A 26,661-nucleotide genomic window follows, 5' to 3' on the forward strand; every position below is an offset into this window, starting at 1 on the left:
TCATTTCACTCCTGGCGGCGTCTACGTGCGGCTCGTGCTCTTTGGGATCCCCTGGCTTAATGAAAGCCGATCAAGGCTGTACGTTTCAAGGGGTTTCATTATTATTTACAGATACAAATTAGAAAAAAAAAGCCGCATTTACGAGATAATGCTATTGTGGTTAGTAGACGCGCTCCTGCAGCTTGAACAGTAGCGGGTCCTTGGTGCGCAATATCAGTTCAGCAATGAGCACGGGCGGCTCCGTTGTGTCACCGACAAAGTCGATGTGGTAGTGACGCAGAACGTTGGCCACAATGGCCTTAATCTCGAGCATGGCAAACTTTTGACCAATGCAGTTGCGCGGCCCCGCAGAGAAGGGTATGTAGGCATAGGGATTGAGCTTCTCGGCGCTTGTGACTACATCGAAGCGCTCCGGCTTGAAGCTGTTGGGCTCACTGAAGAGCTCCTCGCGGCGACCCAGGTAAAGGGGCGAGATGCCGATGTTTGTGCCAGCGGGAATGCGTTTGCCATCTGATTGGAAGGTAGAGTATTCGGAAAATGATACCTTGATGTGACCATGGCCTGGGCGGAGTATGATACTTACTTATCTCGCACTCCTCCACCACTCTGCGACCCAGTAGTGGGACGGAGGGGTACATGCGGAGCGTCTCCTTGATACACAGATCCACATAATGGAGTTTGTTGAGCAGCTCGTATGTGACCGGGGTGCTTTTGTCCTGGCCGATTACCGAACTGATCTCCTCGAAGCACTTCTTCTGCGCTTCCGGATGGGTCGCGACGTTGTAGAAGAAGAACATGAGGGCCGAAGAGGTTGTGTCGTGGCCCTCGAACATGAACGTGTCGACTTCCTCGCGAATGTCCAGGTTTGTTAACGGCTTCTCGTCGATAGTCGACTGCAGCAGTATGTCCAGGAAGGCCATTTTTCGCTTGGCCCCCACATCTGCATCCGCATCGACGGAAGCTGCGGCGGCGTGCTTGCTGCCGCCGCGTATTAACTCTTCGCGACGCTGCACAATGATTTTCTCCGTAAACTCATGCAGCACATTCAAGGCACGCTTCTCGGCACGGGCCAGGGGGGTCAGCATGTAGGTCAAGTCGAAGCGGTAGAAGATGTTGAACATCCGTTTGTGCAGCACCATCGATATCGTCTTCACCGCCTGCACGTATTCGGAGTCGGCATTCGTCTGTGCATTGATGGAGACGCCCATGGCAGTTTCTGTGCGTACAAAATTGCAAAGTTTTCAAAATATGTATACCATGTTCTGCGTGAAATAGCATGATAATAAATAAATGTCCAGCGAAAAATGATGAGGAATGCGGATGGCGGATGAGAACGAACAGCGTTGCCGTACCGTTCGAGTGTGTTATTTTGAAAGCTAACGACACTGTTGCCAGACTGCTGGAGTGGCTCAGCAGTGTGCGACAACTCTGCACTTTTTACCGTTTGTTTACAAACATGTGTTCCGGCTACAGAAAAGAAATGTGTTGCAATTCCTACCACATATCGTGTCCATGGTGCAGAGATTGATCCAATCGTAGAGATTAAAGCCAGTCTGCCCTTGCCTCAGACGATCCATCTCCATGTTGCGGAGCAGATCCCGAGATCCGCTCTCGAACACGTCGACAAACTGATCGAGAATCTTGAAGTGGAAGGCGGGCGTGATGATCTTGCGTCGTTTGTGCCACTTGCGACCCCGGCTGACGAGGAGACCTTCCTTTAGCCACGGCTCCAGGGCCTTGTACTCGCCGGCCTTGTCATTGAAGCGCATTGTGCCCAGCACCACCTCCACATCCTTAGGATTGGCCATCAGCACATTCAACTCTGGCCCCAGCCACACCTTGAGAGTCTCGTCCTTTGCGTACTTGCTCATGAACTCGGTTATCTGCTTGACCATCTCGTGCGGCGGCTTGCCAATGAAGTGATGGCCATGCCCCACCAGCGGCAGAACCGGGGGGCCCGGCATATAGCTGATCACCTCAATCACACGCTTGAACTTGAGCTGGTAGACCAGCAGGGCCACAAATAGGCCGCTGGCCAGCAAAGCACCTAACAGCAGAAACATATTTTGCCTCCTCGCCACGGCGACAGTGAAATAACTACTAATCGTCCCAATCTGCCGTGGACATGAAAGGTGGAGCATTGAACAGCAACGAGAACATCGATTATCCGCTCTTAGCTTGGGGCGACGCTCCCACCCCCGGCTCCACCCCAACTGCCGGAGATTTCAATCGTCGGTGGAGTATCTAATCGGTAACCGGCGGCTAACCGTAGAGCCCGAAATAAAAAACAAACAAGCTCGGGGATCTACTGATATCTTATCAGAAGTGGAGCAATATTTAGTGTTTTATGAGCGAGCCACTGGATTGAATTTGGACATTGGCCAAGTGCTCTTTGAAAGCCCCAAGCAGATGACGGGCCACTCCAGAGGAGTTGGGGATTACAGTACTCACCACAAATGACATCCAAAGCGCACAGATGGACGGCGTGGCCCAGGTTGACGAGGTTGTCGTCATTCCCGCGCGCCAAGTCCAGATTTGAGAGGAACTGACGCGTTTGCCGGTCAAAGATCTCAACGTACTGCTCGAGGATGCGGAAGTGAAAGGCGGGCGTAATGATCTTACGGCGCTTATGCCACTTGCGGCCGGTGCTCACCAGCAGGCCCTCGTTGAGCCAGCGAGCCAGGAAGTCGTACTCGTCCGCCTTGTCCACCAGTTGGGTGCTGCTCAGCACCTGCTCCACGTCGCTGGGATGGAAAAACATCACGCTGAAACAGGGCCCCAGACGGAGCTTGAACGTGTCCCCGTACTTCTCGGCCAGCTGGCCCATCATCAGGCACGCCTCGGCGGGGCTCAGACCAAAGAAGAGATGGGCATCGCCCAGCAGGGGCCACGGCTTTGGGCCCGGCAGCAGCTCAGCCAGCTCACAGATCCGGCGCCTTCGGCGAAAAAATGGCAGCCAGCTAAACAGACCTAGGACTAGGACTGTGCCCACCGCACTGAACACTAAGGAGAGCCACATTGGTCCAGCCAAGATGAGGCTGCGCGATCAACTGTTTGTCTGAGCCGCCGAGCCACCCCAGATAAGAGATCTGGTGTGGCTTATCAGCCTTGTGCCGGAACGTCTAAGGGAAGCATTCTCGATTCCCCAATTCGCACTCCCAAAATCCTAAATCGAATCCATTTCAAGTTCACGTTGTCGTCATCATGAGTTTGTTTTTGCCATTTATCGCGGCTGTTCATCGTTAGTTTTTAGGACTGGGAATGGGCGGAATGGGGGGAATCGTCTAAAATTAGAACAGCGCCCAAAAATAGATCGGCCATCTGCTGTGTGTGTGACGTCAGGTGCGGATGAGTTGCGGTCAGGTGCTACGGTGCCCCCCATATCCAATGTAAACACAATTTCTGGAATGCTTGAATGCTAACCATCAAAATGGATTGTTTGTTCGCTCGCTTTTCGATCGGTTTCTCCCGGTTCTGCCGTGTTCCCTTATCGCCCCTCTGTTTCGTCGGCAAATGTCAACCTTTTGCACTGATCATTTCTGGTATTTATTTCAGCAAACTAAGGGTGACTGGTCAATCTCTTGACGAGAGTCTGGAGTGCAAGCTGAGTGCTCGGATCTCAAGCGGATCATCGGGCAATCGGAACACAACACTGCTGTGGCTGACGACTGCAAGATGCCCACTAATGATCGCTGTAAATGAGTAATTGAAGAGTTCATTAACAAATGCCTGTGGCCTTCATTAGCCAAGGAAATGGCTCTACAAAGAAAACCACGCTTAACTCGAGTCATGCACACGACATGTACTATTTTATTTCTTATCCACCTTTCGCCTGTGCATTTGACCGGCGTTCGCGGTTTTTGAGCAAAGTGAGCAAGGGCCATATACACTCAGAGAAAAATGGCATAGTAATCAGAAACACATCAATATATAAATTTAATATTCGCTTTTTCAATATACAAACATAGTGAAATTATAAATAATTCACTTTGATGTATATAAAATACTTGAAAATAAATATAATATATTTATTTTGCAGGAAATGTATATATGTACATATGAGATATATCTATTTTAAATTAATTTTTCAATCTAATTGTAAATATTACAATTTCAGGGGCTTTTCCTCTGGGTGCCCATTTGATTCGAAGTCGAAACGGATTATGGATGAATGCCAGAGGGTAAGTAAATAAACATTTATGCATTGTATTCGGATGATCTATCGATGTAATAATAATATTGTTTCAGAAATATATAGTACGTTTAGTAGTTTCTTCTGGCTGTGGCACTCATCCCCGGGTACGGTACATTGGGCCATTCAGAAATACCCATTGGGCGAGTCCCAGCAGCTGATTCATGCCATGCCGGAGCCCAGAGCCAATTCCGTATCCGAATCAAAGCACAGACACACATAAAAACCGATCGCCCACACCACACCGATCGGTGACTACGTTGTGGCACCCCCACAACAATGGCAACAACAAGTAGGCGTCCTTCGACCATGCCAAATTCCAAAATTCTTGCGTCGTTCGTCGGTCGTCGACATCGACGTCATTTCGCCCGCCATCCTCTGCCTCTGCCTCTGCCCCTCTCCACTCCGGTCCGGTCCGCACTGCTCCGGGCTATACGTAAATATTTACACATGTCTTACAAGAGCTGGCAATTTTTCGCTGTCGGATATAGCGTCGTGGGAGGAGTGTGTATGTGTACGGATTGCGATTTAAATGGATTTGTGTGCGTTGGAATTTCATTGGCATTTCCATTTTCATTTCCAATTTTATTTGTACCCCATAGCTCATTGCATTCATTGCTCCCGATTCGATACGAAACGATCCAATCCGATCCGATCCGATCCGACAGTTCAATGAAGTGGCCGGAGGAAGGTGAAGCCGTATGTTATACGAATCAGGAATGCAGATCTTTATAGATTGATCGAGGGAACGTACATAAACACAAGTGGATCCTTTTGGTTGGGAGTGCAATAAGCGCCAGTGCCAGCGCCAGCGCCAGCTGCCTTCGAATCTTCAGTTTGGAGAGAACGACATCATAACAATAAAAAAATACTAACAATTTGGCAGCGGCGTACAATTTGCGTCAACAGCACTTGCCTCTCAGGCCCCTAGTATATATATAGATGGCAAATAGAATATATAGATTTATCCATATATGTACATATATAAATACTTTTGTACATACATACATGTGTATGTGTGTATGTGTAGGCACAAAGCGAACGGACCAAGTGCCCTGTTTTATATATAGATCTAAGGATGAGCCATCGGCATTCATCTTCTGCGCCACAATGCATACCCTGCCACCCGCCAACCACCCCCCGCACACAGTACTAATAATAATCATAATATTAATAAAAACATATGCTTAGGCAGCCGCTGCGTATGCGCAATTTCCCCATTACGTATACGCGGACAGAAAGCAGATGCCAAAAGCCAAACGGAAAAACATGTCCAAATTAGGCAATATCCGATACGAACCGACTCGATCGCGATTACTTTAACACCACACACCAACAACATGTAATTATAGAGTAACATTCACATTCATGGCCGATTGTCACCCGTGCCGTACCCCCTTAGGCAGGATGATTCACCCATCATCCATCCACATCCACCCCACAGCAGCCCCAACCGCAATACTCGTGCTTAATAATTGTGGGATTCTGGTGCTCGCCGTTGGGGTACGTGTCGCTGCACATTTTGATGTACATATGTTATCCGTGCGGCCTGTTCTGCTACAAAATATTATTGTATATTAATGGTTCACCGCGAAGGAGCTTCGTTGGAAATATGTCTTGGACAAAAGAAGAGGCTCTTCCATAGGAACTGCTGCCAAGGACTAGATCAGACAGAACTCTTAGGCACTGCAGAGTATTACCATCGACTGATGGCCATCCATTGAAACGACAGAGACCTTTCAACGCCAAAACCATCCGAATCTATCAGATAATTTATGCTAAGCATTTTGCGACTCTTGTGGCTACCGACTACGAAATGTGCAACAGGAAATTGCTCAGGCGAACGCATTTTCATTCATGAGTTGATTTTATTTATGTGGGATCTACGATGGGTTCCGATGGGATGAGCACACAGACACCACTCACCACTCACCACTACCCTGTCCGTACCCTTACCCTACACACACGTGCCTCCCACTTGGCACTTGGCATGCTTGGTCGCCATCGTGCATCGTGCACTTGTGGCTGTCAGCCAAACATGCAACAATACGAGTACCAAGAGAGAACCCCAGTGAGTACCTCGCCCCCCAAAGAACTGCAGTTGGATGGGCCAGGCTGGTGCCCTGTAGAGCCCGCTCAGAGTGGGAGGAGAGTGCCCCAAGTGCACCACCCCATATTGCACCACAATGCAGACCGCAATTTGTTTAATTAGCGAAATAGAATCATATATTAAAGTTTGGCGGGCCCCAGCTGACAAGCCAAGGCAGCTGGGCACGCGTCTGGGGCTGCCCCAGGCCTTCCGCCCTGTCCATCTCATCGTATTACCTGATGCCCAGCGCCCAGGCCCAGGCCCAAGTCGAAACGAGAAACCACTGATCAAGTATTGGCCGGTCGGTTGGTCTATTTTTTGGGAGGGGAACGGGGATGGGAGCGACTGGCTACTGGCGACTGCTTCCGGTTTTTCCCTGCCCCCAAAAAAAAAGAGCAATGTCAGCCAAAAGTCCGAGCCGAATACCGAATACCGACTACCGACTACCGACTACCGACTACCAAACCATCTGGCGGTGCAGCAGTGCGACTCTCTCGCGGGTCTTTGGGTTCTCTTCTCGGTCTGGTGTTCTCGGAAGAGTTTCCCAGAGCTGCGGTCAGAGCTCAGAGCTGCTCAGCGAAGCGCGTAAACTGGTGCTGGTGTTGATTGAAGAGTGACGTGACCCCAGGCACTTGGCAGGTTGCAGGTTCACCCAGGGAAAAGCACAGCTACGACCAGGCTTTGAACTCCCATCTCTCAGCTTTGGCTCTGGCGCTGACTCTGAGAGTTGATTGTGCACGAACAGAGACACAAAAAATAGAAAAAAAGGTGGTCTAAAATTAAAAGAAAATGCACAGAGAGCGACAGCCGAACAAAGAAGAAGCAACCAAAAGGCACTGGCAGTGAAAACGAAGACCAAAACGAAGAGGCAGCTGCTGCTGCTCCATCCATGTGTGTGTGTCTGTCTGCGAGTGTGTGCGTGAGTGTGCCTCTGCCTCGGGTCCGGTCCCGGCGTGGCTATAAAAAGAAAGAGCGCTCGCTTTCAGCGCTCACTTTTGGTCCCAGCAACCAAACGGCGTGGTACAATCACGAAAATAGAGTTCACAGACAGAAAATCAGAAAAAATCAGAAAAATCAGAAAAACCAGAGAATCCGAGCATCAGAGCATCAGAGAAATATCGAAACGCAGTGGAAGCAGACTTGTACGATCGGCAGACATTTCTTGTTACTTTTTGTTTGGGTGTTGTTGTTCGAAGTACGAGGAAACGTGTTCGAAATATCCGAGAAGCCTTAAGATTGCGTCTTGCATTGTGAGTGGCCCCCAAAGCAGAGCAAACGGAACGAAAAGAGAGCAAAGGAAGTACTCGTCGTACAAGCCGCACACAGAAGAGATCCAGCCAAAAGGAACCAATAACCGATAAAGAAACAAGTGAGTGTACACATAAGAGGGGATTCCCCCAGCCAGTCCGCCCGGCCTGGGGGGGCCTGTGTGGCGGGTTTCGCTTCGTTTTTCCCAGGTAGCGGCAGTCGGGCGGGTTAATTTCCAGTTAATTCGAATTTCGAAATGGGCAGAATGGTGGGGAGGGGGGAAACGGGCGCACGAAAACAAATTCCGGTTCATCTTTCGGGGTCGCGCGCATGCGCATGCGCATTCAAAGAGTTCAGGCCTAACGGCATTTATTGCGGCGTTTGCTTTGCTTTTGCTTTTGCTTTTGCTTTGGCTTTGGCTTTGCGTCGCCACTAATGTGGGGTTGGGTTGGGTGTGGGTCTATCTCTGGCAATCGGTCTCGCTCTGGGTCTGTGTCTGGGTCACAAAAGAAATGTGCAAAAAAAAAAAAAACGCTATGGGGCTCCACGCCACAACACAATGGGCCGCCCTCGAATGAAACACAGATTTTCCTTCCATTGTCATGATGTTTGGCTGCGAACAAAATGTAATTGGTATTTCTTTCCCCATCATGATCGTCTTGGCTTTGTTTCGTCTCTTTTTTTTGTTCGCAGGCAAAAGTGTTGCGAATTCGCGTTCGAGAGCCACCGCCAAGCGGACATCGGGAGTAACTTTCGAGACGAGTCTTACCAGTCGTCTGTGTACCCCATAAAGCTGCAAGATCCAAGCCAGAGCCAGGCCAGGCCCAACAGCAGCAGCAGCAGCATGGCAGACGTATCGCACGAGCTGGGCGCCCTGCGCTTCGTAGTGGTAAGTACTTTCCAAACAGCTCGCCAGTGAAGTGTTCCACTTCTTGGTGTACTATGGGGCACACCTATGCGGCTGGGAGGGGCACGAATGGGGGCAGCACCCAGCAGGCTCTGTTCTGGCATCTTTGGAATGCTCTATCCCCACACAGAAACTAAATAAAGACAGCCGCCAGCAATGTTTTTCATTGTTTTTCCCTTATTTTTTTGCTTGCTTTATTCCCAAATAAAATATCTCGTGCGACAAATGCCTGAAAAATAATTTATGCGCAAAAAACCACAAGAAATGCGTGAAGCCAAAAACAACAACAAAAATTATAATACAAATCGCTAGAATAAATGTCAACGAAAAATCCATTTTCGTTTTAGCCGAGGAAAATGTTTGTCTTTTGCCACTGGAAAGCGTCCAATATAAAATCATTAAAATTGAAATGATATAAAGAATTTAAATTCAAATCCCCAAAAAACCCACCCAAAAAAAAAAAGAGAAAAAAACAAAGCAACAATTGGCGGCGCTGCGGTTTCTTGTTTTTGTTTTTGTTATTGTTTCTGTTTTTGTTGCTGTTGCTGTTTCTGTTTTAATTTGTCGCCACATGAATTGCCAAAATATGTACATAGATATATATAGTATGTGGATATATTATAGATAGATATTATAGTATAGGGGTGGTGGGAACGACACGACAAAGGAACAAATTTTCGCACAGAAAAAAGAAGATCAAAACACGGAAAAATTCTTGGCAATGACCATCGCTCGGGTTGAAATAGCAATGCTGAATATGCATACGATATAGTCGTATAGTAGTGGCTATATCCGAGTGTCTCTCTATATGTATCTGTATATGTATTGGCTGTAGCTTTAGCTGCCTCAGAAATGCTCAGACTTTTCAAGAGTGACAACGGCGCCGACAAATAGATCCCATCCTACCATCCCCACGGGCGACATAACACCGACTCGTAGCCAAAATTATATACAAATATCCCATGTATGCACATACATATCACCCTGTTTCGATAGAGATCCATTACATTCCTGGCTTTGCGAATGAGAACCAACCATTCCATTGGATCTGAATACAATAGAATCTCGCGGTCTTTCCCAACTCTCACTCTCTCCACTCGAATGTTTGGATTTCCCCAATGTTTACCGAATGGAGTGGAGTGGAGTGGAGTGGAGAGGAGAGGAGGGTTCATTGCCTGCACCAATTGCATTCCCAATCTTGTGGGAGCCCTGTTTATAACATAAATTTCATCTTTATCACTCGCCCCATCCCCAACTCTCGTTGCGTTGCCTTGATGCACGTGACGTGCGAACGGATGTGGTTTTCCACAATATTTTTCCAACATTTGCGGTGTGAAAATCAAAATTGAAATTTCCATACAAAAATGTATGCATTTTTTCCCAAGAGACTTTCACCGATGTTTCAATCCCCGCATTCGTATACAAATACAAGTCGAAAGGAAACTGCCGCCAGAATCTTGCAGCATTTCGTTTTCATTCATCGCCGAATTCATTTGTCTATCGGCGGCTGGGATCTCGATCCGAGTACGAGTATGAGTATGAGTATGAATGAAATTCCCCCTGGGGGTTGACAAAAACGCCGTTGAGCGCATTGATTGAAGAATTTTTTGGATATTGATCAAAGAGACAAATTGTGAGCGTCATTGGGGCGTCGTGTTTTGGCCGCTGTTCTTGCCAAAACAAATTATATAAAGAGCTTTACGTATATCATATAATAAAAAGTCTGTATCGGAGGCGGAGGCGCCAGATATGTCGCATTCATTCATGGGCAACTCAATCATGGACTCTCTCTCCGTCAAACTGCGCGCCATTCTACTCGTAAAATATATCCGCTTGCCATAAATAATAATCTGATGAATAAACAGAATGGGGTGTGCCTGAGTGCTGGTGGTGGTGGTGGCCAGTGAGTGATCCGAGGTCCGTGGTCATCGGTTAGAGGCGAAAATTGCCCGTGAAGGTTATTCCTGTTTTCTTTTCTCAATCTTTGTGAATTTCTATACATATTTATGTATATATGTACGTAAGTTTTCGTTTCGTGGCATGCTCCTTCGCCAACGCCCCCGCCCCCGCCTCCGTTTCGAGCGAACAGTGCTTTTTATTTATGACAACGACATTTGCGCATTCCTTTCAAGCCATTTGCTGGCTGTGTGCTAGCTGGCATTCTGCACTTGTTAGATGAAAAATTACACAGAACGTATGTTTCTTAATTGCGGCCAATTAGTTCAAAGCCAAAAAGTTGTTCGAACAACTTGAGCGTAATTTTTGAAAAGCACTAATTGCCCGCCAAATGACAGGAAAATGCAAATGTCTGGCAAGGCCGTTCGCTGGGTGGCATCGCCGTCTGCCAACAGAACAAAAAGAGTGGCGCCGGGTCAAACTGTTTGGCTTCTCTCCCCTTTCCTTCAGAAACCTTCTGAATGAATCCAATTGACTTACTCCCGACCCGATCTGTGACTATTGCAGGACTCGCCGCTCTCCTCCAAAGTGGCCATGTTCAACAATCAGGCGACGCAGCACAAGCAGTCGCAGTTATTGAATCCGTTCTCGCAGGATGGACGCGCCTCGTCGCCGAAGCCGACCTTCTCCAAGGACCAGTACGGCAAGCCGCTGGCCGGCAGTCTGACAGAGGCACGAGGCCAGAAGGCCAACATGCACGTTATGAAGGAAATGCTGGAGCTATGCCAGATCATCAACACGGAGGGCTACGACGTCAAGGATGAGCCAGGCATGCGAGTGATTCCCTTCGGCGAGTTGTTCAACGTAAGTTCCAGAATTTCAGTCTCGAATTCGGCAGTCACTTGTGACTCCTCCACCTCCCTCTCCCTCTGCCTCTTCCAGATCTACAACTACATCTCGGATAAGGTGGTGGGCATACTGCTGCGTGCCCGTAAGCACAAACTGGTGGAGTTCGAGGGCGAGATGTTGTACCAGCGCCGCGACGACAACGTGCCCATATTCCTGCTGAAGCCCATCAGGGAGATTCGCAGCGAGATGGAGGCCAAGATCGAGGAGATCAAGCGCGCGGCGAGTCCTGCCCCGCCACAGTCTACATCGGTGCTGCTCGATCGCAGCGCCCACGAGCAGAAGCTGAAGGCGCGAACACCGTCGCCGGCGGTAAAGTCGAAAGCAAAAGCGAAATCACCGTCGCCACCACAGGTTACTGCTGATGCTACTGCTCCAGCTGTCGTAACTCCAGTCGAGGTCAAGCCAGTCGCAGCTCCAGCTGAAGTGTCAGCACCAATCCCGGAGCCTGCGCCGGCTTTGACAGTCACAGAAGCTGCACCAAACCATGAGCCGCAACCGGAGGCTGCCAAGCCAGAGGAGAGCCCCGTCCAGGCAGCGCCAGCAGCAGTGGAGCCCGTGAGTCAGCCACAACCAGAGGCTAAGCCTGTTCCAGTTTCTGCAGAGCTCATCCCAGTTTCCCCCGAGGTGCAAAAAACAGAAGCCGCCTTGCCCACAATTGTGATTGAGGCCTCCGCAGTGTTTGTGCGCACTGCCAGCACGGATCAGTTGGCAGCAGACACAGCACCATCAGCCACCAGTCCCGCCGACACATCATCTCCGGCAGCCAAAGACGAACCCGTGATCGCTGCCGGAGACAGCGCCTAGGCAGCCGACCCCTTGGAATTGTTTTGAGAAGGAACTCGCAACTACTAAAGCGGCAGCTTTAAATTGCAGTAGTTTAGCTTAAAGTTTAGTTGACCTAGAGTTTAACTTACGATTAGTGCAGAGATTAGCAGAGAAAACAAACACAACACTGAAGACAAACCAGACCCGAAACCGACTATTTATAAAGGAGTTTGTTTATCGGACGACCAAAGAGAAGGTGGTAAACTATACAAATAAATACATACTATACTCGTACATATACATAAATATATTTAAACACACCTAGCATAAAGTAAATGCAATACATGTAGACACAGTATTATACCATAGTTTTCTTACACCTATTTTATATCTGCTCCATGGCCTCGGGCGCCGTTAGGCAGCGCTGCCAGACCGCTGTGAGTGCTATGGCGCGCAATGTGACCGTTCGCGGATGCTGACAAAATACGCCCACTCATCGCGCATATTTATCCTTGGTTTGAAGAGTGGATAACAAAAGAACAAAATCCAAAGAAAGAACAAGAAGATCGCGAAGAATTTTTCAATCATCATCGTTCATCGTCAACCAGCAATAATGCGAAAATTCACAGCCTTTGCATGCGGCACTGGGGCCGGTCTGTTGACCTTCTACCTAACAAAACTAAATGAGCCAAAGGCGGCGGTGCACAACTCGTGGACGAGGAGCGAGAAGCCGGTGGATCCGTGTGCGCTGTGGGACCACAATTGGGACCTGCGCGACCCCAAGAGCCTAGTGAAGCCGGTGAAGAACGATCTGTCCCAGGAGCAGAATCGGTACAACAGTGAACTGGAGAAAGTGGTCCCGAAACATGCCCGTCACATAATTCTCATTCGACACGGCGAGTACCTCGATGTGGGGGACACCGACGAGACGCATCACCTAACCGAACGTGGGCGGGAACAGGCCAAATACACGGGCAAGCGTCTGTGCGAACTGGGCATCAAGTGGGACAAGGTGATAGCCTCGACAATGGTGCGCGCCCAGGAGACGGCGGATATCATACTCGATGAGATCGACTACGAGAAGGCGAAGGTGAAGAATTGCGCCTTCCTGCGGGAGGGTGCCCCGATACCGCCCCAGCCGCCAGTCGGCCACTGGAAGCCGGAAGCGTCGGTAAGTTCTTGCCGCGGGTCTTGAATTGACTTCAATTTTACATGATCCTCGCTGACACTGCAGCAGTTCTTCAGAGACGGAGCCCGGATCGAGGCCGCCTTCCGGCGCTACTTCTATCGTGCTTATCCCGACCAGACCAAGGACAGCTACACCCTCCTGGTGGGCCATGGCAATGTGATCCGATACTTTGTGTGTCGAGCACTTCAGTTCCCGCCCGAGGCCTGGCTGCGGATCAGCATTAACCATGCGTCCATCACCTGGCTAACCATCAGTCCATCGGGGAATGTGTCCATCAAGTACCTCGGCGATACCGGCTTCATGCCCGTCAATCATCTGACCAATCGGATACCCCGCGCGGCCAAAAATGTTGTGTAGATTCGCTGGCGATTTCCTGTAGAGTCTTCCGAGTCTTCCCGAGTAAACCGAACTGCCTGCCTTCCAACAAGCCTTAATTGTGCGAGTACCTTTCTTGGTGTGTTTATTTGCAAAGGGTTATCGTATCGTTATCGGCTACCCCAAGACTTTCTCCAGTCGTTGCAGGCACTTGCGTATGCCTACATCCTCGCCAGCACCGCGCTTCAGCTCCACCAGCTTGGCCTGCTCCCGCACGAAGTCCAGCAGCGGTGCCACTAGCTCCGGGGCCAGTTCCGCCAGCTTGATGAGCATTTGAAAGTAGAAATATGTGCAGTGGGCCAAGTGTTTCTCGGCCAGGGAGCGCAGGTGGCTCAGGCACATCGCTCTGGCTGGCTGAGAGCGCCTGAAGCCCTCGTGAGAGACGATGATGCGATACAGAGACAGCACCTGGCCGCGACTGTGCTCCAGCTCATCCACAAACATGACGTGCTCCAGGAGGGGTATGTGAACGGCTCGGAGCAGGGTTAGGAGCTGCTTTTCCTGGTCGGCAGCGATGGCCTCGACCAGCTGCTGCAGCAAAGTGATCACGAGACCCGAATGGTTGCCCGCCTTGCGGCGCAGAACAACCAGAAAATGTCCCACCAGCTGCTGGAGCACGAACTGCGCCAGCTCCCCATCATCCCCAGCGTCAGCCTGGAGGAGCGTTACGTATGGGCGCGCCACCAGCTTGGCATTGGGGGAGAAGTTGAAGTGCGGCGTCCATTGGAGAATGAGCTGTTCCAGCGTCTTGCCCAGATACGCGTCCGTGCGGTAGGGCAGCCTCCCGATCCCCTGCAGCAGCACAGGAAAGATCTTGTGCACCATTTGGGGCAGGCGACCTTCGGGCGGGACACCGGCCTGCAGCTGTGTGGTCAGCAGGAAGCGCACCATGGCCAGGTGGAAGAAGCAGCTTGGCTTCGCACGCACATACGCGAGGCTCGGGCAGTTGTATATGACGATGGCCAGGAAGCTGTAGAACCGAGAGCCGAGCTCAGAGCGCAGTCGGTCCGGCGGTAGCCACATCTCGAAGTGGTTCACGTAGGCGTGCAGCCTGTGGCTCAGCTGCATCCGGATGCGAGCCTGGGCGGCCGCCTCCTCTTGCTGGGCACGTCGCCCGAGAGCACCGAAAAAAGCGCAGAGCGGTTCGCGACCCGCCAAAGAAGTGGGATCTATGGCCAGCAGCTGGAACTCCTCCAGCTGCACCACATGGGCGGTAAGCGCCGCAACAGACTCGTGCTGGGCGGTGAGCAGGACCAGAGATTTGATCCAAACCTGCAGGATTGTGGCACTCGATGGGGGCACCGGGCTGCTTCCCTCTTCCAGCAGGTGAACGATCAGTTGGGCCGAGGCAGCCATGTTGGCCGGCTCGGGGCCCTGCAAAAAACTCACCATAAGCTTCTCCCGATCCTTGTCCAAGCTCACGAACTCCGCCGCTAGCCTCGGCAGCCAGGCGCTGTGCCCACTGACGTACTGCACCCGCAGCAGGGGCAGAATGTGTTGCTGGAGCGCCTCCTTCATCCCATTGGCATTGCCGGAGACCACTCTCGGTTCGCCTAGCCGCTGGATCAGCGAGTGCAGAGCCTGCCAGACGCGATCCTGCGAGGCCTGGCCACTCTTCTCCACATAATGTGTCAGCCAGGGGCTCAGGAGAAGCTGCTCGCCGCGGGCAAAGTCATCGGCAAGGTCGAAAATGGCCTGAAGGGTGCCCGCGTAAATGGCGGCTACTTCCACGTCGTTGCGAATGGCTGCCAGTTGGCCCAGGAGCTTCGCCACATAGTCATCCAGGGAGAGACGGTGCCGTGCATGCAGAAGCAGCATGGCCATGTGTCCCTTGGCCACCGAAATTCGACGGACCGGTGGCAATTTCTCTAGGGCAAGGCACAGCAGCATCTCCCTCAGCTTGGGCGCCAGCTCGGAGAGGTCCTCGTGGGAGAGCAGCAGGCAGAGAAACAGCTCTATCACATGGTGTATGCCCGGCTCATTCAGAGCCAGCAATTTGGCCGCACTGAACTTGCTGAAGATCCGCCCGAGCAGCTTCTGTCGCTGGTTGCCCTTTCCCTGCTGGGCTAGGAGCAGCTTTAAGGTTCGGCCCAGCATCCAGGCGTACATGGTGAAGCTGCTGAGATTGAGATCCTCCAGCTGGTCCCTGGACAGGAGCCTGCTGTAGCGCTCCACATAGGCCGAGCCACTGGGGCAGGTGAGGGGCAGCTGTTCTAGCTCTGTGCTCGCATTGAAGTTGCAGTTGAGTGAGCGATGCAGATATTCCCAGAGCTGGCAGAGCACATCTGGGTCGGGGCGACCCCGCTGCAGCTCGAGGGGCGCCAGAAGACACAGATAGACACGTCGCTGCTGTTCATCGGGCTGGCTGGAGAGGAATTGCTTGAGCAGGCTGGCAGTCTGAAAGTTTTCAGGTGGAGCACATGGGCCCGCTAGGTTCTGTTTATAATCGCCATTGTCCGCGTAATCGCTGAGGCGGGCCAGGCTGAGCCTCAGCCATGCGTAGAACTCGTGGAAGGCCAATGAAACAGCGCTGCTTTCGGCTGTAAAGGAAGCGGCGGAAGCGATCTAATTAGATGGAGAAGTGCGCGAAGGTATGCGGTAATTCTTACCTGGGAAATACACCGCCTTGTGGCCCTGCATGGCCTTGTGGAACAAATTCCAGATGCCCAGCTGGCTCTGCGCCAGCCACTTGGGCGCCAGCACAGTGATCAGCAGCCAGAGTTCCTTGGTGCAGCGACACATAAACGCCGATGTGTGAATGAGCTCGGGTCGATGCTTGCTGCGATAATAAAGGCTGGCACACAGCACCAAATCATACAGCGTATGCTCCAGTTGGGCCAACAACGCTGCCTCCGTCGCCCCATGGCAGTCGTTGAGCAGGATTAGGTCGAGAAAACGCCACTCTAGAACACCGTGATACAGATGATAGGCCGGCGCAGGGCACTCGTTACCCTTGCTGTGCTCCGCAAAGTACAGAACTTTCCAGGCCTCCGCATCCAGTAGATTGTTGAGCAGGCTGCGCAGATCCTCCAGAAATCGGCGTGCTTCCATGCAGATGTTTTCATCGTGTATGCGCAATAGCAAATGATAAAATTGGGTCACCTGCTGTCGTGCTCTGTACCAAATTGAGTTGGTCAAAATTGTGGGTGCTTGCAGCTGCTGTTGACCGGCCACGGCGGCGAAAAGCTTCTGGATATTCTTACTAGATATTTCGCGAATAGTCAATTTTATGAATCCCTGATTCTGGTTGAGTGTCTGTGTGTACCGCCACTCACCAAGCCTCATTGTAGAGGTAATGTGTCACTGCGTTAACCTGCAGCTGGCCCTCGTTGAAGTCCGAGCAAATTTTATCCCATTTGCTGTATGGGGGAGGGCGCTGGGAGAAGCCATTGCGTACAAATCCCCCCCTTGGGAAGCTGTGGGCCTTAATAGTATCGCGGCCGGTGCAGTTGAACTCGGGCAAGATGTCCAGGCCATCATCATCGTCTTCGCCATCTTGATTGTCCAATTCCATTCGGTGGCTGGGGGTCTCCTGCTGAAATCTCTGTGTTGCCTCATTGAAGGCCGTGAGTATGTCTTCATCGTCATCCGACTGGAATAGATCATAGTCCATGCTACGAGTACGGAACGAATACAAATATCCCGGCTGATTTCCTAGATTCGCATAATTTAGAGATGCCAGATATTTCAGAGATTTGGCAAGGCTGCCAGATAGACACAATCACACAAAAACCTCTAAAACAATCTAAAACATATGATGATAAAATAAATGTGTTTCCAAGTTTAGTTAAAAATCCACATGACCAATTTTAGTGGATCCTTGAAAAACATTTCATGAATTCCAATTTAAATAAATACTTTGGTCAGTGCTGCAAAGTGACTCAGTTTAGCACCAGTATTGGTAAATTCTCCGTTCTCCGTTGATTACCAATCTTTTGTGGACATTTGGACTTTTGCTTTTGCAGCGGCCCCCGGCCTCCTTAGTTCTTATCTTAGAAGAGGGAAGCAGTTACGTAGCATCGTCCCCGATATCCTCCAGTAAGATCCAAGATGTCGTTGCGTCCACTGGTCGAAGGCGATTGCGGCGGAGTCAATCCTCTGATGCAATTGGGCGGCCAATTCACCCGCGATGTGGCCCACAAAGACGAGGGCTTTGTCCAAAGGCAGTTCGAGCGGGGCACCCGTCCCGATGAGCAGCTCATCAATGAGTTTCTCGGCCAGGTGGCTGCCCCTCCGCAATCCTTTCAAATGGACACGTTGCTGCAGGAGATGCGGGACATAAATATTAATGGGACGCCCCAGCAGCAGCACCAGGCCGATCAATGGAGCCAGGATTTTGCTCGCGGCTTGGCCCCTCCACTGCCCAACAAGATGATTCACATGCACCCACAACAGCAGGTGATGATGCACGCCCAGGAGTTCTTCGATGAGCCATTGATCACCAGCCAAAACTTTATGGCACGACAGCCGTACATGGCCATAACAGCTCCGCCCCAGCAAGACCCCTTCTTTGACTCTGCCATGGAGACCATTATCACAGACAACCTACCCAGGGCCGCTCAGGGGGAGTCCGTGGAGGACTGGATCACCGACTATCAACGCAGCACCGAACAGAAGGAGCATACAGCGTCGAACTTTAACGAGAAGTTCTGGCAGCGCCTGCAAGACGAATGGCAGAAGCTGGCCGAGGAGAACGAGCATCCCTGGCTCTCGGAATACAGCGAGAATCTCGATGCCTACAAGGAATACGAGTTTGCCGAAGAAAATCCCATGTCCGAGCTGGAGAATGCGTTCGAAAAGGGCAAAGAGTACCTCACCAAGGGTGATATTCCCAGCGCTGTTCTCTGCTTTGAGGTGGCCGCCAAAAAAGAGCCAGAACGCGCCGAAATCTGGCAGCTGCTGGGCACCTCACAGGCTGAAAATGAAATGGATCCACAGAGCATTTCTGCCCTGAAACGTGCCCTGGACCTTCAGCCGGATAATCGGGAGGTGCTTATGGCGCTGGCTGTGTGCTACACCAACGAGGGATTGCAAAATAATGCTGTGAAAATGCTGACCACCTGGCTGGCGGTGAATCCCAAGTACCAGCACTTGATAGCCGCCCATCCGGAGCTGCAATTCGAGGGCACCTCACTGGCGTCGTCCCTGATTGGAGCCAGTAAACTGAGAGATCTTCAGCAGATCTACTTGGAAGCAGTTCGTCTGCACCCGGCCGAGGTGGATGCTGATGTGCAGGAGGCCCTGGGCGTGCTCTACAATCTCTCGGGTGAATTCGACAAGGCCGTTGACTGTTATCATTCCGCCATTCAAAAGGATCCCCAGAATGCCAAGACCTGGAACCGTCTGGGAGCCAGTCTGGCCAATGGCTCGCGCTCCGTGGAGGCCGTCGAGGCGTACCAACATGCCCTGCAGCTGCAGCCGGGCTTCATCCGTGTTCGCTACAATGTCGGTGTCTGCTGCATGAACCTCAAGGCCTACAAGGAGGCTGTGGAGCACCTCCTGACGGCCCTCACCATGCAGGCCCATACGAACGCCGCCCGGGAGCTGCCTAATGCGGCGATGGCCGCCACCAGCAGTGGCCAGAACCAGATGTCCGAATCGATTTGGAGCACTGTCAAGATGGTCATCTCGTTAATGGGCCGCAGCGACCTGCAGGGTCATGTCAGTGACCGCAACTTGGCTGCACTCAACGAAGCCTTCAAGGACTAATGAATATGGGGACTACAAGTCCATTCCTTAACTTTTTTTATGTATTTTAAAATTACCGGACGTAAGTCTTCGTTTACATTTGCACCGGCATCTCGGAGAGTCGGAGTTTATGTTATATTTTGATGAATCAGAAATTAAATTGTTGTCTTATATATTTTTCTATGGACTAATGCGTTAGCAATTAAATAAGTGTTAAAAAAATTACAAAATAGTCTTCACATTTGTGGACATTAGGCTTAAGGCATGGATCCCAAACGCTTGTAGTCAATCTTGTCGAGCTGCACCAGCGGCTTCAGTTGCTCGGCAAAAACGCGCATCTCTTCGCCGACATTCTCCTGCCCCGTGGGCGCCACCACAGAGAGCTCCACAATGTAGCTCTGTGAGATCGGCTCATTGGCCATGTCCTGCTGCTTGCCGGGTATGATTTTGATGAGCTTCGAGACGGTGATCTTCATGCGGCCCTTGCGAAACATGTATCCTACATGGTATACATTGGAACATTACTTTGCTTTAGCGCTCTTTCGGTTTGATCACTCACCCTTGGCGATGTATTCGAACTCCAGGCGAAACCCCATTTCGGTAAGGAACTCCAGAATGCCGTTCGTGCAGGCACAGTCCATGCAACTGCGCACCAATGTGGGGCGACGTTGGTCCACCTCTGGCTGGCCGAGGTAACGCATCTGGAAGGGAGCGTCCCGGCCCAAGGCGCGACGCACACGAAGCAAGAGCGGCTGATTGGAGTTGGGCTGCCGGAGACTCATGCACACCTCCAGGTCATGGAAGGTCTCCGGCGATGTGTCCACATTATCGCAAAGGCCTTTTAATCTGGTTAAAGTTCAAAAATTTCAATTACATATATAATTGCTATCTTTTGTGTTCATACCTGTGCATTAAATGTTCGACGGCCGAGTCCAAGATGGACCCTTGCAGCAAGTACTCGAGGTTGGGTAGAAAGCGGTTGTTCAAGGCGTGCGACAGCGACTCGCGGGCCGAAGAGACACTAGCCATGGTTCAACTTTAAGCTAAATCCTTCTATATTTTACTTAAAAGCACAAACCAAGTGAATTTGTTTATGTTTCAGTGCTTCAGTTAAGTGTTGGATAGGACCTAGTTTTATGGGATTTGGCAACACTCTACCGACAGAAGTTATCGATTGGGAAAAATCAACGCTGGACTGACGCGGACTAGATTTGTATTTGTATTTTTGTACTTGGGTAATTGGCGATTGCATTTTGTGCATATTATGCTGAGATTTACAGTTAAGTCGAACGACGCCAACAAAATGGCGGATCATAAGTATAAGTTATTCAGTACGGTCGACCCCAGCAAAGTAAATGTGCCCTTCAACAAGAAATTCGCCAAACTGACGCTATCCTCCCAAAGAAAAAGACAACCGCCAGGCCGGGACACCAAGAAATCAGACCCAAAGCCTGAACCAATTGTAGAGTGTGAGAATCCCCTGCTCCGCAGCGACACCAGTAGCGACCACATTGCCATGGGCCAAAAATACACTCCCAACGATGACGCCGAGGAGACGCACCTCGATATCGAAGGCTCCGAATATATGGAAGCTCTGCATCTGAGTGGCGATGGCTGCACACAGCCTGGGCGCAGTCAGACACCCGTGGATGTGGAGGCTCTAGCCACACAGGTGACCAACTTGACAATGGAGCCCAAGCCGCTCAATCCGGATATATCCATTTGCATCTCATCTACGACAGAGGAGGAAGAAGATGATGACGATGACGACAATAGTGCCTCGTGCATTACTATATCAGACTCCAGTGATGATGAGGCCGCACCACCGGAGAGCATGGCCGTGAGTGATCGTACACCTGACACTGACCCAGAGCAGGAACCTATCCCAGCTCCCATTTTGACCAACGACCAGGTCCAGCGCATTGAGGCCTTTCTGCGCGACGTCTCAATCGAACGTCGCGAGATGGGGGAGAAAGAGTTGCCGATGTCTCCGTCGCCCCTGTCCTCCGCCCAACGACGTTCTCGGCTGGCCGATGCGGACACAGAGTCCATGGTCACAACCGACGAGAACTGGATGCCGCTTGAGCAGCCCACGAGCCCGTCTACGAGCAAGCGGTTGGCCCACAAAAAAACGGAAGTGGCCAGCTTCTCCTCTAAGGATTTAGCCGGACTGGACAGAAGCAAGAGGCTGGCGGATGCCGACACAGAGGCGAATACTCTCAGCTCACAGGATGCGCCATGCTTGGACAGCAGCAGGCGTCTGGCGGATGACGACACCGAAGTAAACACTCTCTGCTCCCAGGAAGTGTCCGACACATCCGGCTGCCACGACTCGACGCTCAACGAAGACGAACCGATTCCCGATGAATCGGTCGAGATCCCAGAGACAAGCAGCGAGGGCGAACCAACGCCGCCAAGACCGACCTCGTCCTCCACATCATCGGGCGAAGAGGCTCCGGCCATCAAAGTGAACAGTATCAATATCTCGGCCAAGATTAAAATAAAAATACATATACCAGCCGTGGAATCGAGCTCAGAAGATGATGACGACCAGTATCCATCTCCAAGGGCCACCCAATCCTTGCCAGCCACCGAAGAAGTTAATCGGGAACAGCAGCAGCAGGAACAGCCACAAGATCATCAGCATCAAAAGTCGATGCTGTCAACCAACGATGCTTCCGAGGACGAGCAATTCCTCACACAGGCCGAGAAGCTCTTGAATCAGCTTTACGGAAAATCTTGGCAGACTCCCGATGTCATACGCACCCTGAAGCGATCCAGTGGCAGTGGCGGCAAGACAGCCCCCCTAAGGTCGAGGAACTTTCAGATTCCAACAGCCGCCACAACTGTTAAGAAAAAGAAGGAGCGCCCTGCGCCGCGTGTGCAGCAGCTAGAAGAGAGTGTCCTCGCTAATTTTGGCCAATGTAAGTGAAGCTGAAACTTATCTTAACTCGCAACGTTTAACTCTCTCTTGTTGTGCTGCATGTAGTCAAGAAAACCCTGCACTCCAATGAGACCCCATTGAACTCCACTCGCTTGCCGCAGCGTGCCGTCCAGACCGAAAGACGTCCCCGTGCCGCCCGGCCACAGCGCCCAACCCCCACAAAGTCCACGGCACGCACCAACCATGTGGATGAGGACCGCTGGCGTGCCTTGATTGACTCTGAAAGCGGTACAGATGCCTCCGACGACGAGGACGCGGATGTAACCTTCAGCGGCAGTGAAAGTTGCAGCGATGACGAAAGAAATGGAAAGGGTTATGTTACCTACTTGGATTTGACCAAGGCCGAGGTCGAGGTGATCAGCAATCCCGACATGGATCCTCAATGTAAGATCATTAAGATTTAAACTCAGATCAAATACTAACATTGTTATTCCAACAGCTCCGAAAAATCATCGTCGTCTTGACGATATTCTCCGTTCATGTCGCGCTGGCACGAAATCCAAGCTCCCTGCTACGCCCGCAGAACCCACCACTGACACCGCTACCGCCACCGCCACACCCACAGTCCAAGCCCCCATACGACGACGGTTGTTCAAACCAAACATTGGCTATGAGACCGAAGAAGAGGCCATTGAGATTGTGAATAAAGCACGTGAACTGGATATGCTGGAGGAACTGGAGAATGACTATCTACCGCACACGCCCGTCTATAAGCGCCTGCAACAGGTGAAGAAGGACATGGGAATTGCAAAGAACACCAATGTAACGCCCAAACCCAGCCCGATTCTGAAGCTGTTGGCACCAAAAACAGCACCCCCTAAAGTGATCTCCCGGCAACTGAAAGAACAACCAAAGAAGAACGAGGGCAAATGTAGTTTCCTGAAATCGCTGGAAGGACAGGTCAGCCGAGAGTTCAGCGACAAGGAGGCGCTCTTCTATCGGGAGAACTTTGCCAAAAACAAGGAGCAGCTGGCCGAGCGCCTCTATAAGATGTTCAATGCGGACGTGTTCAACAATGAGCTGGACGTGACCATCACATGGTCGAAGCTGCTGCGCAACACGGCTGGACGATGCATGAATAAGAGAAAGTTGGTTTCCCGAAACCACGCATAGCCCATAGCCCATAGCCCATAGCCCATAGAGCTGCCTCTAATAGTTGGCTTTGTTTTTTCTTCAAACTTCAGACTCAATCAACGGAACAGCGTGGTCGAGCTAAGCGTAAAGGTGCTAACCACAGCCGACAGACTCCGCTGCACGCTCATCCACGAGCTGTGTCATGCCGCCACCTGGGTGTTCAACGGTGAGGGTGGACACGGCCGTGTCTGGAAGAACTGGGCCAAACGCGCCAACAAAAAGTATCCAGAGCTGCCCGCCATCACGGTCTGCCACAGCTACAGCATTGAGTTTAAGTACACGTATAAATGTGTGAACTGCAATCTTGAGTAAGTTTCGTGGTCCATTCTCTGGTTGCTGTAGCTTATTGATGCCATCGTTAATCGTTAATCCCCTTGCAGCTCGCACGCCCACTCCAGATCTCGCAAGGTGGAGAATCTCCGCTGTCGTCTATGTCGCGGCCCAATCACACTGTTTCTGAACAAAAAGGACAAGCTTGGCAATACCGTGTCGAAGCCGGCGGGCGAGGCCAAGGGCTTCGCAAAGTTTGTAAAGGATAATTTCAAGAAGTACAAGCAGGGCAATGTCCCGCACAAGGAAGTCATGAGCCTTTTGAGTGCGGAATATGCCAAGCAGAAGGGCGATAAGGACAAGGAGCCGATGGCTTCAATCGCCACACTGACACTAGATGATTAGTACTTTCATCTTTCATCTAGCAGGAGACTATGTAGTTTTTCATGGAATCTTTGCTCGGAATTAATGGGGATGATGTAAGCGTTGGTTTTCCATTTGAAATTGTCTTAATATATATGCATTAAAAGTTATAGGTAAAGATCATCTAGTCTCCTACTTCTGTGAAAACGATCTCTTAAGTCTTGAAAAAGTTGAGTACTGGCCATTGCCGACATGAATTAAACCTGAAAAGTGTGTTTGTATATGCAATGATAGATGTTCATATGTACTTATACTCCTGTACTCCTCTATTCGCTTTCTACACAGTGACAAATAGAGAAAGAGTGAGAAAGAGAACATCGGTATCCTCTGTCTCCGCACCCTCACGAAGGCACCTAGAGTTGCGGCTATTATGAAGGAAAACAAATAAACATAGCCGGCATAAGCAAGCATAAATATGAACGATGAAAGGAGGCGACGTCCGCTCCACTCAGCGGCTCTCTCTTAGCAGATTCCCCCACCCTCGACACACTCACCGACAAAAGCGGCAGAGCACATATATTTTGGAGCTTTGTTCGGAATCAATGAAAGAAACAAAATCAGTCTAGTGGCAGAACCAGAATCGAACGGTTCTGTTTTTTCTTATATCCGGGAACCAAATCTAAAAAGAAAAACTCTGGAGCAATGTTGAAGGACGCGACAGGTGTCGAAGTGCAAATAGAGCCAGGCCCTGGATCGGAAAAATAGATGCAAAGCAAAGTTTTTATGTTAATAATTATGTAAGTGTTGAGTGTGTGCAGTGCAGTAAAGTGGTATTTAGTAGAAGGCTCGAAAATGTGTTAAAACAAGAGTGAAAATCAAATCAAATCGAAGAAATTGGGGAAAGTGGGCTCCGATGTCGCCCAACGAGTGTGGAATAATGTGAAAAAAATATCCACTTGAATCGGTTTTCCTTATTCACTGGGCAGAAAGATTACAGAAAGGTCAAAAAATATCTAATTATCCAACAGCATAAAGAGATCGAGAGCAGATACAAGGAACAGATGGTAGCTCGTATCCCAAATGCAGAGAATTAAGAGACAGATAAATTAGATTGTACTTCCCAGTGAATGAATTCAAGAATCTCCACAAAGATTGAAATCTACAGAATTACTATTTATTTTCAGAATATTCCCTTCCCAAGAATGGACGATGAAACATCAACGCGGAAACATAATAAGTACATAAAATACATAACAAATTGGGGACATAATATAGTTAAACCCTATACCATAACAGACCACATATGTGAATACATATATATTAATAATAATAGTTAAGAATTGTATATATATATAGTTAAATATGCGCAACACGATTTTAAGTTTTTAAAAAGATTTATTTATTAACTTAAACTTAGCGTACAATTGTTAGTTAGTTTCCCCGATGATGACTAAGGTCAGATGTCTTAAACGGAATTAACTTGGGTGAATTCTCCGACGGTGTCGCGATTAACGTTTGTCTTGAACAGAACTCAACTGTCTACTTAGATGTAGACTTAGATGTATTACGATGCTCGGATTGGGATTCGGAGGCGTTGGCTTCGGCTTCTGCTTCGGTGATGGAGTACGTGACTCGATCGATGTGTGGGAAAGGCGGCTGTATGTGCCTCGATCGGTATGTGGGAAAGGCGGCTTTTGATGAAAGGCTTCCGCTGCGTATGATCGGTGTTGCATTACTTGGGGGTGGCTGAGAATATGGCCTCCTTGGTTTTGTGCACAATTCTGATTGGTGAGCTAGGATGGCGTGGTTCTTGAGAATCGATTAGTAATTGATCTCTGGAGGGTGGCGTGATTCTAGTGCGGCTGGATACGCGGCATCTATTGTTTTATGTTCCTAGCTTTGGGTGTTTGTTTACATTGCCGGCTATCGGCTACAAGTGGTCCACTTCGAGCGTGGGATTGTTTATGGGTTTCGAGGCTGAGGGTGTTGGATTGTTTATAGTATGTGGGTGCAGGATAACAGACATAGATAAGGGTATGCGGAGCATGGACTATAGATATGTCACTATATATAGTTAAATATCCGCAACACGATTTTAAGTTTAGTCTGACTCCATGGTTTTCTGCTTAGCTCTGATTGGTCCTCATGAGTGGCGTGATTCTAGAGAATCGATTTCTCGAGAGTGGCGTGATTCTGGCGTTGATGAATCAATGGGGTCCATTGTTTATATTAGGGGACTCTAGCTTGGAGTGTGGGAAGAATCAGTTATTGATTCTTCGGTGGTTTCCTGTAACTTTTGTGGATGGGGTGGGTGAATTGGACATAAACATAATGTGTATGTGAAGTGGAGAGTTATGGATATGTCACTCCCCCAACGTTTGTTATTAGCCTGTCCCTAGGCGATTACCCTCGGGTATAGTGACGGAGATTTCGAGTATGACAGTTAAGGTAGGGTCTTCTTCCTCTTCTATTGTCGGGTTTATGCATTTTAAAGTGAATGTCTTAGGACGTTTCTTAAATTTAATGGTTACATGTACAATTTGTGTTACAATTTTGGTTTAATTTGGTACTTGGAAGATTCCATGTTACTAAAATGTTTGGTTCTATATAATTTACTTGAATGTTCTTATATGGTTTTGTATAAGGGCATTTTGCAGGTTTCTGTTGTATGATCGGGAATTATTTTGTATAA

The 26,661-nt window shown here is 50.0% G+C and overlaps 7 protein-coding genes and 1 long non-coding RNA gene across 14 annotated transcripts; 5 read left to right on the top strand and 3 right to left on the bottom strand.

Annotated features, from left to right (window-relative positions):
* Nucleotides 1–75: 75 nt before the first annotated feature.
* LOC108164818 (cytochrome P450 4d1) lies at nucleotides 76–3,041 on the bottom strand. 2 transcript variants are annotated; one of them, XM_017300739.2, is made up of 3 exons: nucleotides 2,452–3,041; nucleotides 584–1,216; nucleotides 76–510 (listed from the first exon to the last, which is right to left on the bottom strand). In XM_017300739.2, exons 1-3 carry the CDS (start codon nucleotides 3,017–3,019, stop codon nucleotides 161–163), a joined length of 1,551 nt encoding a protein of 516 aa, XP_017156228.1. In that variant the 5' UTR covers nucleotides 3,020–3,041; the 3' UTR covers nucleotides 76–160. The 2 variants fall into 2 exon arrangements, with proteins under 2 accessions (XP_017156228.1, XP_017156227.1); XM_017300738.2 differs by lacking the exon at nucleotides 2,452–3,041 and adding an exon at nucleotides 1,499–2,165.
* A 79-nt stretch (nucleotides 3,042–3,120) lies between these two features.
* Nucleotides 3,121–5,484, top strand: LOC108164822. The gene is made up of 4 exons (XR_001775916.2): nucleotides 3,121–3,694; nucleotides 4,118–4,181; nucleotides 4,249–4,734; nucleotides 4,795–5,484. It is a non-coding gene; the product is annotated as an uncharacterized LOC108164822 (long non-coding RNA).
* Nucleotides 5,485–7,260: 1,776 nt separating this feature from the next.
* LOC108154522 (calphotin) lies at nucleotides 7,261–12,364 on the top strand. Of its 2 annotated transcripts, XM_017284826.2 has the most exons (4): nucleotides 7,261–7,650; nucleotides 8,223–8,418; nucleotides 10,900–11,196; nucleotides 11,275–12,364. In XM_017284826.2, exons 2-4 carry the CDS (start codon nucleotides 8,374–8,376, stop codon nucleotides 12,043–12,045), a joined length of 1,113 nt encoding a protein of 370 aa, XP_017140315.1. In that variant the 5' UTR covers nucleotides 7,261–7,650; nucleotides 8,223–8,373; the 3' UTR covers nucleotides 12,046–12,364. The 2 variants fall into 2 exon arrangements, with proteins under 2 accessions (XP_017140315.1, XP_033254695.1); XM_033398804.1 differs by lacking the exon at nucleotides 8,223–8,418.
* A 141-nt stretch (nucleotides 12,365–12,505) lies between these two features.
* LOC108154538 (serine/threonine-protein phosphatase Pgam5, mitochondrial) lies at nucleotides 12,506–13,640 on the top strand. Of its 2 annotated transcripts, none has more exons than XM_017284852.2 (2): nucleotides 12,506–13,177; nucleotides 13,244–13,640. In XM_017284852.2, the coding sequence occupies exons 1-2, from the start codon at nucleotides 12,620–12,622 to the stop codon at nucleotides 13,550–13,552; spliced, it is 867 nt and encodes a 288-aa protein (XP_017140341.1). In that variant the 5' UTR covers nucleotides 12,506–12,619; the 3' UTR covers nucleotides 13,553–13,640. The 2 variants fall into 2 exon arrangements, with proteins under 2 accessions (XP_017140341.1, XP_017140333.1); XM_017284844.2 differs by having other exon boundaries at nucleotides 12,507–13,177; nucleotides 13,241–13,640.
* Nucleotides 13,630–17,289, bottom strand: LOC108154490 (protein MMS22-like). Its single transcript, XM_017284794.2, has 3 exons — nucleotides 16,846–17,289; nucleotides 16,180–16,772; nucleotides 13,630–16,110 (listed from the first exon to the last, which is right to left on the bottom strand). Exons 1-3 carry the CDS (start codon nucleotides 17,181–17,183, stop codon nucleotides 13,688–13,690), a joined length of 3,354 nt encoding a protein of 1,117 aa, XP_017140283.1. The 5' UTR covers nucleotides 17,184–17,289; the 3' UTR covers nucleotides 13,630–13,687.
* Nucleotides 17,290–17,379: 90 nt separating this feature from the next.
* LOC108154511 (peroxisomal targeting signal 1 receptor) lies at nucleotides 17,380–19,433 on the top strand. The gene is made up of 2 exons (XM_033398795.1): nucleotides 17,380–17,471; nucleotides 17,536–19,433. Exon 2 carries the CDS (start codon nucleotides 17,621–17,623, stop codon nucleotides 19,277–19,279), a length of 1,659 nt encoding a protein of 552 aa, XP_033254686.1. The 5' UTR covers nucleotides 17,380–17,471; nucleotides 17,536–17,620; the 3' UTR covers nucleotides 19,280–19,433.
* Nucleotides 19,348–20,397, bottom strand: LOC108154556 (mediator of RNA polymerase II transcription subunit 18). Its single transcript, XM_017284860.2, has 3 exons — nucleotides 20,163–20,397; nucleotides 19,818–20,104; nucleotides 19,348–19,757 (listed from the first exon to the last, which is right to left on the bottom strand). Exons 1-3 carry the CDS (start codon nucleotides 20,285–20,287, stop codon nucleotides 19,516–19,518), a joined length of 654 nt encoding a protein of 217 aa, XP_017140349.1. The 5' UTR covers nucleotides 20,288–20,397; the 3' UTR covers nucleotides 19,348–19,515.
* A 66-nt stretch (nucleotides 20,398–20,463) lies between these two features.
* LOC108154501 (acidic repeat-containing protein) lies at nucleotides 20,464–25,216 on the top strand. 4 transcript variants are annotated; one of them, XM_033398772.1, is made up of 8 exons: nucleotides 20,464–22,182; nucleotides 22,248–22,586; nucleotides 22,642–23,290; nucleotides 23,387–23,644; nucleotides 23,717–24,085; nucleotides 24,137–24,239; nucleotides 24,315–24,766; nucleotides 25,154–25,216. In XM_033398772.1, the coding sequence occupies exons 1-5, from the start codon at nucleotides 20,523–20,525 to the stop codon at nucleotides 24,009–24,011; spliced, it is 3,201 nt and encodes a 1,066-aa protein (XP_033254663.1). In that variant the 5' UTR covers nucleotides 20,464–20,522; the 3' UTR covers nucleotides 24,012–24,085; nucleotides 24,137–24,239; nucleotides 24,315–24,766; nucleotides 25,154–25,216. The 4 variants fall into 4 exon arrangements, with proteins under 4 accessions (XP_033254663.1, XP_017140293.2, XP_033254668.1 ...); XM_017284804.2 differs by having other exon boundaries at nucleotides 24,137–24,766; XM_033398777.1 differs by having other exon boundaries at nucleotides 24,143–24,766.
* Nucleotides 25,217–26,661: the final 1,445 nt, after the last annotated feature.

The sequence above is a fragment of the Drosophila miranda genome, chromosome XL (genome assembly GCF_003369915.1).
Source record: "Drosophila miranda strain MSH22 chromosome XL, D.miranda_PacBio2.1, whole genome shotgun sequence".
NCBI lineage: Eukaryota > Metazoa > Arthropoda > Insecta > Diptera > Drosophilidae > Drosophila > Drosophila miranda.